The sequence below is a fragment of the Taeniopygia guttata genome, chromosome 1 (assembly GCF_048771995.1).
Source record: "Taeniopygia guttata chromosome 1, bTaeGut7.mat, whole genome shotgun sequence".
NCBI lineage: Eukaryota > Metazoa > Chordata > Aves > Passeriformes > Estrildidae > Taeniopygia > Taeniopygia guttata.
In genome coordinates, this window is record NC_133024.1 from 68,812,295 (window position 1) to 68,823,453 (window position 11,159).

At 45.0% G+C, this 11,159-nt stretch overlaps 1 protein-coding gene across 2 annotated transcripts; it reads left to right on the plus strand.

Annotated features, from left to right (window-relative positions):
• The first annotated feature begins 202 nt into the window (after positions 1 to 202).
• On the plus strand, positions 203 to 10,694 carry AMER2 (APC membrane recruitment protein 2). 2 transcript variants are annotated; one of them, XM_030275185.4, is made up of 2 exons: positions 280 to 1,234; positions 1,409 to 10,694. In XM_030275185.4, the coding sequence occupies exons 1-2, from the start codon at positions 430 to 432 to the stop codon at positions 2,284 to 2,286; spliced, it is 1,683 nt and encodes a 560-aa protein (XP_030131045.4). In that variant the 5' UTR covers positions 280 to 429; the 3' UTR covers positions 2,287 to 10,694. The 2 variants fall into 2 exon arrangements, with proteins under 2 accessions (XP_030131050.4, XP_030131045.4); XM_030275190.4 differs by having other exon boundaries at positions 203 to 10,694.
• Positions 10,695 to 11,159: the final 465 nt, after the last annotated feature.

Genomic DNA, 11,159 nt, shown 5'->3' on the forward strand with positions numbered 1-11,159 from the left:
GCAATGCCCGCGGTCCAGAGCGCGATGCGACCGTGCCGGCGGGACACAGCGGCGATGCAAAACGCTGTCATAAATAACAGCCGAGCTCTGCCCGCCCGGCCACCCGAGAGCCCGGCTGTGCGTGAGAGAGGCGGCGTGGGGCGGCGGGCGGTGGGCAGGGGCCGCGTTATGTAAGGGCCGCGGGGCGGGCGGCGCTGCGGCGGCGCGGGGCGGCTCGGAACGGCTCGGAACGGCTCGGAACGGCTCGGAACGGGCGGCGGCGGCGCCTGGCGCGGGCCCGCGGCGGGGGAAAGCGGCTTATCCCCTCCTTCCCTCCCTCCGCCGGGTTGCCATGGAGACGGGCGGGCGGCGGCGGCGGGGCTGTCACTGAGGGATCGCACCGCGCTCCGCGGCGGAGGGGAAGCCGCGGCGGCCGCGGCAGAGGCAGAAATGGACTCGCACTGCGACTGTGTGGAGCCCCCGGCCGCCGAGCAGCCGTCGGGGAGGATTAACAAAACCGCTTTCAAGCTTTTCAGGAGGAGGAAGTCCGGGGGAACCATGCCGAGCATCTTCGGGGTGCGGAGCAGAGGAGGGGAGGGTAAGGGCGCCGGCAAGCCGGGGATGGTGCGGAGCCGGACGCACGACGGCTTGGCCGACGCCGTGCTGGAGAGCAGCAAGAAGGAGGAACCGGGCGGCGGCGAGGCGCCGAGCCGCGAGGCGCAGGAGAGGCCGGCCGGCGGCCTCGGCGGCCCCGCCGGCAGCGCGGTGGCCAAGTCGCACAGCTTCTTCTCGCTGCTGAGGAAGAACGGCAGGCAGGCGGAGGGCGCGGAGCCGCGGGCCGGCGGCAGACAAAAGAGGGGGCTGAAGGGGATCTTCAGCAGCATGCGGTGGCACAAAAAGGACAAAAACGGCAAGGAGGAGAGGGGGGAAACCTCGGACATCCCGTCCGGCCTTATCATGCCGGGGTCCCTGACCGCCAGCCTGGAGTGCATCAAGGAGGAGACGCCGAAACCTTTGTCTGAGAGCCCGAGCGGCGCGGGAGACGCCGGGCCGGAGCCGCCGCGGGAGAAGCGCAGCGGCGAGGCGCCCGCCGCGGCCGAGGAGCCCCAGGCGGGCGGCGCGGAGCCGCGGGCCAGCAGCCCCCCGCCCCGGGAGGAACCGCCCGCCGCCGTGCGGCCACCCGAGGAGCTCAGCCGCGAGCGACCGGAGCCGGCCGCCGGAGAGGTTGGGACTGCGAAGGATGCGGCGATAACAGGTGACATTCCAATAACGACTATCCCCCCTGTTGAACCTCACTGTGATAGCGGTCAAGAGACGGCAGCCGCCCCTGACCCTTCCTCTGTTGATCCACCCTCAGAGCAATCGATTGATCGTATTTGTTTGATGTTTGCTGACGTGACTTCACTGAAAAGCTTTGACTCTCTTACAGGCTGCGGAGATATTATTGCGGACCATGAGGAGGATGTGGGCGGCGGGAGTGGCGTCTGCGAGAAGAGCGCACCCGGGCCCAGCAAGCTGGGTGCCACCAAGAAGCACCCCACCATGGTGGCCTACCAGGGAGGAGGGGAGGAGATGGCCAGCCCCGACCAGGTGGATGACACCTGCCTGCAGGAGTTCTGGGATATGCTGTCACAGACAGACGAGAATCAGATGCAAGGAGGAGGAAGCGGAGGAGGGACCAAGAAGCCCGAGGGGTTGAAGGAAACCCGAGGTACCGAGGGGGCCCAGAATAGGGTGATGGTGAAACGTGGTGGCCTCCACCAGATTGCCATTCACCTGAACCATAAAGAGGAGCAGAAGAGCAGGGAAAAGGAGCAGCACGAGGGTGTCCCAAACAGCGATGAGGGCTACTGGGATTCCACCACCCCCGGTCCCGAGGAAGATAGTTCCGTAAGCATCCAGAAGGAAACCCTTCCCAGGGATAGCTACAGTGGGGATGCTCTCTATGACCTTTATGCTGAGCCGGATGAGAACCCACCAGCGGGGCCCACAAACGAGGAAGTCCCCAGCGTGCCACGCTCCAAGCCCGTGTCTCCAATAACGACCGTGAGCTCACTGAAAACACCCTCCAGCACAGCGAAGGACTCCAAGATACCCATCAGCATTAAACACCTTTCCTCGCATTCTGCCAGCCATGGAGCAGATGCCAGTAACAGCCATCACGTCGCACACCATCACCTGGCCAAAAGTGAGATGCACAGAACAAAAATCCCTGTCTCCAAAGTCCTGGTACGCCGGGTCAGTAACAGGGGCGTAGCAGGGACAACAGTGAAAACTGCCACGTACCAGGACAGTGCCAAAAAGTAGTTGGGTAAGAAGTGAGGCAAAGGCAGAGAACAATGTCCATGTGGGAAAGTCTGAATAGGAAACCACAGATAATATGTTAGTTTTGCATCACCTAAGAAAGTCACCTAAAAGGTTTCCTTCACTGTACTCTGTGGGCCTGCACTTCTGAGTCTCTTCTTACTAGACTGTATGGCTAAATACAAGAAGTCAACTTCTTTTTGAGCACCTTTTTTTTACATTTGTATCTTTTTTCTGCAACACTAAACACTGGGGAGGTTCATATTTACATGCCTTTCTGGAAGCAGGACTTGGATTATGACCATCCTTCCTCGTGCAAAGCAGTGTCATGAGTTCTTCAAGGGAACAGTGCTACAAAAGGAGCAACATGAGAGATTCTCCTATACACTTATCTTTTAATCATTTCTAGGGGAGGAGTGGAGGCTGGGTGCCTGGCTGGCTCTGGAAATGATGTTTGCTCCACGAGATGTTGGAAAAAATGCCAAGCAGAAAACAACCCACCTAACAGGTATTTTACCTGCTGTAGGAACGAGAACACTGCTCATCAGCAGACTTGATTGACTTGTGTGCAGGAGATAAAACTAAGGAGTTAGGTGGACTCGTCTAACAGGATAATATATTTTCGTTTGTCTGTCTGTCTGGTTGGTTTTGATCTGGTCTAATGTAAATGGGTAACAAGAGACACCTGACGTAGGTTCAGATGTTTACATCAATACTTGTCCAATAATGCATACAATCAGGTTCAGGGAAACATTTTATTAAATGCCAATATATACACACTGTCCACATTTATACAATAACTTGCTCGCCATGTGTAAATATATACGTGTTTTAGCAGATTTTTTATTAAAAAAAAATCACCTGTCCTTATTATCTAGAGTTTAAGCAAGAGTTAGTTTTTATAGGTAGATAATTTTACAGTTCTAAAAGGATAGAACTTTGTGTAAGTACCTTAAATTAGAGAAAAATTCTGGTTTGTATGGGCTCATGCATCCCCAGATAAGTAAGTCTGAAGTGCTGATTTTATTCCAGTGGCACATTCCATGGCTCAGAGCTGATGTTCTGACAGCACTGCCACTGCAAACCTCTATTTTCAGGGGTTTAGACAAAAGTTGCTCTGGGCTTAAACCTTACCAAGAAGGAACCCAGCAAAGAAACTTGTTTTTTAAGTATTATTTTTTAAAATATATAAAATTAGTTTTTGACTATTTAAAAAAGAGTTTGGGTTCTTGTTGCTTTTTATTTTCATTCACAATAATGTCAGAATAATTTTATGTTAAGAGAGAAAAAAATATGGTATGCTAGTGGTACATAAAATGGTCTGATGAGCTTGGATCTTAGGAGAAATGTATTAATGGCCATGACATTTTTGAGTAGTGGCTACTGTACATGGGCATTGGCAACATTTCAAAGAAATATAATAGGGTTTTAATGTGCCTGAGGACATATTTTTATGATACACTGAAAAAGCTCTAAAAATCACTGAAGTCTAAAGGTAAATGTTATGTATTTACAAAATATTTTGATATAAGTATTTAATCATCAGACCACAGTTAATATAAAATATATGCTCCAGTGTATCTAAAAAATAATATACATTTTAAAAATATACATTTCTATATTATGCAGAGAATCCTAAATTCACGTCATTGAAATTAATGGGTCTGATCTTACATAGCAGTTGGTTTTATTGTCTCTTAAATCAAAAGGGAAAAAAAGGAAAATAACTATACAGAATATACATTTGAAGGATATTAAGGTTGTAGGCAAACCATAAAAAGCCAGGAAATACCATAGTAAGAATTGTATATATGTATATGCATGATTCGTGTTTCACTGGGGAAATGACCTTAGAGTTATGAAGGTGAAATTGACATCCAGTTTTGAAATTGCTGCAGAATTTAATACCGAGTTGCAGCATCCCAGTGAAAATGTTAGTTTCCCTAACCAATCCCTGTTTTCATGGTTTAAGAACCTTAATACACTTCAAAGAGGATTATTTTATGTTTTCTTCCTGACGTGGAGGTGTGTGGTTCCCTGTGTGCCCACTCACACAGACGTGTTGTACATAAGTGCAGCGAGCACACAGCTCCTGGCAGGGTCCCTGCGCCAGCCGAGGCACTCCCCGTGCACACTCACACCCGTGTGAGCGCTCCCACGCACGGCCTGGGGGCTGTGCTCCACATCTGCCTCCAAACACGCTGGTGACGCTTTCCTCTGCCTGAGAAAGGGATTTGCATTTGGTCTGACTCCACTCGTGCATTTTAGAAAGTCAAAGCTAAAACACCCTCTAAAGGGTGTATGTACAGAACACGGAATATTATCCTGCTCCTCACCCCTAAACATGGCATTTCTTTTCCCATTCTTTTGTTTTTGTTTGACTGTGAGGGATGCATCTTTCCTTGCATGACAACTCTGCAGAAAAATCATAATTCCCCATATTGTTCTAAGGACAAGTTGTGCTGAGAGATTCTATAGGGTACTGGAAGTTGAGAGGGAGGGAGGATGTGGTGGTAGTACCGTAAAAACTGGAAGCACTGAGTACAGGTAGTAGGAGTGGTGCATCTTTAAACCCACTAGGAGATACCAGCTGCCATCTCTACAGGACTTGTGTGTGTCAAATTATTCATCATACGTGTTTTGTTTGCATTGTGGCATGTCTGCATTGAGAAACCAATAGTGTGACACTAGACTAACTCCCTCTCACGTAACCACTAACACGAATCATCATTAAAATGCTTTGGCTTCCCTTCATTCTTCTCTCTCTCCTTTGTTTTCTGCCGCGTTTTCCCCTCCATCCTCTGCATGGGGCAGCCTCCTCCTCGGAGCTAGCCCCGGGAATGAGGAACCCTGGGCTGGCTGGAGCGAGGGTGGGAGGGAGGACATCTGCCCCGGCTCCGGAGCCACTCCCTCAAGCTTTCTGTCACATACCCACCCTAAGTACATTTTGCAAATCTCTTGGCGGTTTGTTTGGCTGCTTGCTATGTACATATTTTAAGGACAATCATATCCTTAAAAGGAAAATGGGAAAGTAGATGGTAGTAGGGCGTCAGTAGTTTGAATCATTGCGACGTGCTGACGTTGATTCAGGGTAATGGTTGTGTGAGAGTAAAGATACAATTTAATGTTCAACTTACCTTTGTACTTCCAAAATTCGCTTTTGTCTTTAAGCCATCTATGGTTTTTATTTGGAAAGGTGATAGAAAATCTAATATTTACCAGGGCTTTCAATTTTCATACAAATACCTTTGTATAACTCCACACAATGCCTAAAACAATCATTGAAAGGAGGTTCAAAGGCTTTCTTTAGACCTATATATAATTCCTGAAAGATCCCTGTAAAATACTGTGAGATGCCTAAGAACAAGCAGTTAATGGCTTGCTGGATTTAAAGGCTGAGACATAAAGAGGTAATAGTCCTGAGGCATTTTGTGGTAGCTTGCATTCTTATTTGTGTTATCCTGTTCAAGCATATATTTTCCTTGTCTTTGGTAGATATTGAGGTAGAAACGGTGTTCTGAGTCCCAAAGATAACATTCCCAATGGTGTCATTGTTTTGATTTCCTAAAGTATATTTTTCTTTATTTGTTTCACTTGTTATTTGGTGGTCTGAATGATGCTTTGTAATTATCAGCTGTATGTCATTCATAAAGGATTTTATAGATCAGGACTCGATATTTAGTTATGTGTACTCTTTGCACTTTCAGGTCCCTACTGGTAAATTTTGTAAGTTCTTAGAGGTTTTTCTATATATTGCATAGTGTTTTATAGCTATCTACAGTGATTTCAGTGGTACACACTCCTGTCCTTTATATCAGCACAAAATATTTCCTTTCAGTAGCATGAAATTATGTTTTTGTGGACTTGTTTTGTCATGATAGGAGCCACGTTTCCAGTACCAAATGTGTGGCCTGCAACAGACATAAAAGGTTTTATTTTCCATGTAGTACATATGCATTTTGCTCTTGCCAGTTATAGCACTCGAACATTCGTGTAGATTTCAGAGGAAATTCCATGACTAGAATAAGAAAATACGATGTTCAGTCTTATTCCATCAATAACCAGCATTTTCTTCATCCACTGTGAATTTCCTCACCACCATTCAGGGTAGTAGAGGATTGAATTTTAAAAATTATGTGCATAGATGTACACTATGAAAATTAGTTCACTGATTATTTTTTAATGAATCTTACAAAATTATTTATCTAAGCAAGTATTGCACCAAAGTCTTAAAACATCTGATAGAGATGGCATTTTTCAGTAAGATGCTAAGAGTGCAGATGAGCCAAATTAACAGGCTTTGCTTAGCAAAGCAAAACCTTGTTGTTTCTTAAATTTGTAATACTGACTGAGCTTGCAGATCAAAGGGAGACATTGATTCTACTTCGTGGCCATGCACTGAGGTTTTTCTTTCCCTGCTCTAATGGACTACTTTCAGAAAAGGCTTTTCAGAAAGATAATGGTATGAAAGGGACCGATCACAGTAACAATAGCCACTTACAAGACAGATGGTTATCCAACAGGCACAATGGGGGATTCTAGGCAAGGTGGCCTGAAAATGTATTTTCATAGTTACTGATATGAAAGGCTGGGGCTTCTGTCTCAGAAAAACAAATTGACACCAACTCAAAGACAATGCAGAAATGAGTCTTGGCTGGGTTCACACATGACAGCTTCTGCAGGGTTTGATTTTGGTTTTTATTTTGTCTTTTCTTTTTTCTCCCCTTTGTTTATGTTTTTATTCTGGTGACATAACCCCACGTGTTCAAGCAGAACTGCACAACAAATGACTCTTCTGAGATTCAATGCTAAGAACACACTGTCAGTTGTCCCCAGTGGCCTGGGACGGGTTCCTGGTGAACATCCCTCCCTTCCACTGAGGGATGGGATGATAGGATTCCCTTGTCCTGAGTCCATGTGCTGTTTACTGTGAGCAGGAGTTGCTGTTTGTTTTCAGGGGACATTTTATTTTTAATTTAGCTCACTTTATTTTTAATTTAGGAATTTTTTACTCATCATTAGTTCATACTTTGTCTTCCTTGTGGGCATCTCGGGTAGGAACATTCAGCACAGATTTGGTGTTCCCTAGGTCCATTTTATGTAAAGAGAAATGGAAGAACTTGCCATATGCAAAGGAATAATAGCTATAACTACTTGAGCCACATCATGAGGGCCTTGATTCCTGCAAAAGCAGGTTGTTAAAACTTTTCTTGCCTTAGAAGGCTTCTCCACCTAAAACAGTGAGTACTATTGCCTAGGATGTTTTGGGTTGGTTTTTTTTTTTTTCCTGTATGCCTCTCATTCCTTCTCAGACATACTGCAGTTGCTTGGGAAACAGATTTTTGATCTAAACTTCCAGCACCAGAAAAGATGAGTCTGCTGCCACTATGCCTCCTCTTCAGGAGGTTTTAGCTTCTGCTTCTTGGTCATGAAAAAATTAAACCCCCTCAGAGTAAGTGGCAAAGATATTTAAAATGGAGATGTCTGCTGTGTGATCTCATACACATGGGTGAGCATGTTAAGTGGTATTTTGCATTGCATGGAATACATTCTTCCACTTTCCTGTTGTGAAAAATTTAGTAAATGTAGCAAGGAAGCAGGTCACTCTTGTAGGAAAGCCCAGGAGCTGTTTGTTTTGGAGACTGTGCCCAGATTTTATCTTTGCTTTCCTTTTTCCTTTCTGCACATACTTAAATAAATAGAGCCAAAGTTGTAGTACAGAGAGGAAAAGGTTAAGCACCTCACAGGGCAAGGAATTTAAACTGCCAGGATAAAAGGCTTCTTGTAGCAATGGATAAAAGAAGATTGCTTTGCCTACTTTGACATCACATCCAAGCAATGCTTTGCAGTAAAAGCTAATCCAGCTATAGCCACAAAATTAGGAAACTGGCATTTGCCAACAGGACAATCTTCTGCCAGGGTCCAGTTCTGCTGTGGCAAAGCTTCCACTGACTCCAGTAAGAACTGGCAGAGGTCCTTAATCTTTTAATCCTAAGGAAATATAAAGTGTTTCTTAAACAAGTCTTCCTTTTTTATTATTTTTTTCCTTCTTTTTTAAGAGTAACATTATTCAGGTGTTTTGCAATCTTTTATATTACTGTTGTAGTGTTTTCACTGATCTGGATGCAAAACATGTCTTTCCATTGTTTTTCATTTTTACAAGCTGTACTCCTGCACATAACTCCAGTGCTCAGCATGTTTAAATTACAGCTAACACAATCGCTGCCTTCCTTAATTTAACTCTTGATGGCAAAAACAAGACCAGCTTCTTTCCAGAGCTCTAAACCCCCTGCTTGTTTTGTCATTGTTCATGTTTTTGATATGGTAACTAATGAAGCCTACCTTTAATTATTGCACAGCCAATTTTAATGTGTCATTAGGGAGAAGGTATGTGGGGACTGAATGGTAAGATCTTTAACAGATTTTTATTATTTTGGAAGATGTTGCATCAAGACAGTTGCTAAATCAGTATCAGGTTGTTTCCATGGGCTTTTTATGCAGATACATTGGAAGCCTTGAACATAATGTGCTTGTAAAAGAAAATTGGTCGTATCTGCTTTGAATTAAGGCTGACCTTAAAATGTAATTCTTGGTTAATAGCAGCAGAGGGGAAGGTGTGTCCCAACTCACCTGCAGCCTGTGGACTGGGGGAACAAGGCACCCCAAATCACCAGCCGAATTTGCTGTGTGACCTTGCCATGTGGTGCCAGCAGAGGGGTGCAAGGTGTTGCCAGGTGGAAGTGTCAGCCCCGGACAGCAGCAGGAAAAGGCAGGGTGGTGCTGCTGTGTTGGGGTGAGAGGGCTGCTAGGGCATCTGGGAGATGGGCTGAAAGCAAGGCCTGGACCTCTTGTCCTTGTGGAAAAAGAGTTGCACTTATGCCTAAAAACCCCTGTATCCTTTCTTTCTTGCACTGATGCTCGGGTTGCTGTGTTACACTGGGTGAGGGGCCGCTGTGAGCTTGGGTGTGCTGAAGCCAGTGCTCCTGCAGGTGGACTACTGTGTGACTGCTCTCATCAACACCTGAGCAGTGCCCAGTGTCTTACTTTCTAAGGGCAGTTTCAGCATGGAAACATCCACAAACCCCCTGTAGCCCTGCACTGGCCTATGGCATCTCACTGCTCTTCCACCCTCATTTTGCCAGGAAGATGCAAAGCCCCAAGCCCTAGGCAGAGTGGAGAGCTCTGGCTGCACCCTTGCAGGCCAAGGACAAGTGGGGAGGGAGGGAGGGAGGGAGTGTAAGACACACTGTGAAGCAGCACCAAGCACTAAGCAACATTATCCTGCTTTTGGATAATGGGGATAATTTGGATAAGGGGGAGCAAGACTAAAGCTGTTGTTTTTTTGTGAAATTAAAATAAATCCTCTACCATGAGTGAAATTTTAACAGCTAGACAATAACTCGTTCCACCAGTATTGTATCTGATATCAGTGGATCTGTAAGTGCTGTTGGCTTATATTGAGTGAAGATCTCATAACTTGGCTTCATCTGAATTTTCCCTGATTCTGTCTCAGAAAAGTTGTGGTGTTGAAGCCTGGTGTTGAGGTCCTGTTGAAATGCGAGATGAGATATGAATGTAGGTGATAGAAAATACAATAAACCCAGAAAATACAACATGGCTTTAGTCTTTTATGACAGCCCTCTCTGCTTAAACATCATGGTGTGCCTGAGAAAAGGGTAGCAGGGACTGCATCAGACAAACCAATGCTCTCTGTGTTTCCTGCATGCTGAGGGGGATGTGTGTGTCCTGTTAGAGGTGACTCAGCCTGTTTCTGTAAGATGTGAAATAGCTGACAGACCACTGTTAATTACAATATTTCCTTGTATTGTTTTGTGTCAGCCACCTCCTGTAAGGTAGCGTATGACCTATTTGAGATAATGAGTGAGTAAAGCCAGAACTCCCCACTCTTCTCATCTAAAAGGTTTGGTAATAATTTGGTGGGCCTGTGTGCACCAACTTTTTCTTAAGGAAAGCTCACAACATTCTGGGGGGCTGTTTTTATAACAGACTGTTAGACACACTCTGCTCCTTTCCACCTCTACAAACTTCGATGAGTATGTGTCTCCTCGAGTCACTGTATTCTTAATGTATTTACAACCCAACTGATAGCAATAGGTGTCTTTCTTCCCTGGCAGTTCACAAGGATATCCTAATCAGTGTTTGTTATATTTTTAATTCTGTAAATATTTATTTTGGTACTCTGTGTATTTATTGGCACTGATTCTGGTGTTTGCTTACGTGTCATTGTAAATGTTGATGGTTTCAATAGTCTTGCTTCTAATGAATGTAAGGAACTCAGACTAACTGCACTTTTCTTCCATTCAAAAATCTTAACAGTGAAAAATATTCCCACTGTCATATGTTATAATGAAAACAGTCAATAAAATCAGTTGTCACTTTTCATTGATAAACGTGAAGGTTACTTTTTGATGTTCAAGTTAGAGCCAATGTATCAAATGCCCTGGAAAATACCAGGCTCTTCAAAGCAGGACATTAGGGAGTTATGTCACCAAAATAGCATAAAAGAGAATACTTGGGCATCTGTGCAATTTCATTTTTGCGTAGAAATGCCTTTAGCAGTTTTACTAATCACATCATAGAATAGCTAAACTGAATTTGTGATTTAAGGGAGGACTTTCAGAAAAGAGAGTTTTGGTCTTCTGGTCCTCTGTTTCATCAGCATGTGGGGTTTATTTGGTTATGTATTTTTTTCCCCCTTTAAACCACTTACACAATGAAATGGACTGAGTTTTTATTTTGTTTTTCAAATTATCTTTGTTTTCTTATTCTCCTGGTTGAGAAGTAAGTGAGGAAGCTTGTTCTTTTGGCACAAATTGACTTTGGAGTTGCAGTTTTGGTGTGACAGTTAGAAAATG

Coding starts and splice junctions, on each gene's coding strand:
- AMER2 (XM_030275190.4), top strand. CDS start 430: ATGGACTCGCACTGCGACTGTGTGGAGCCCCCGGCCGCCGAGCAGCCG.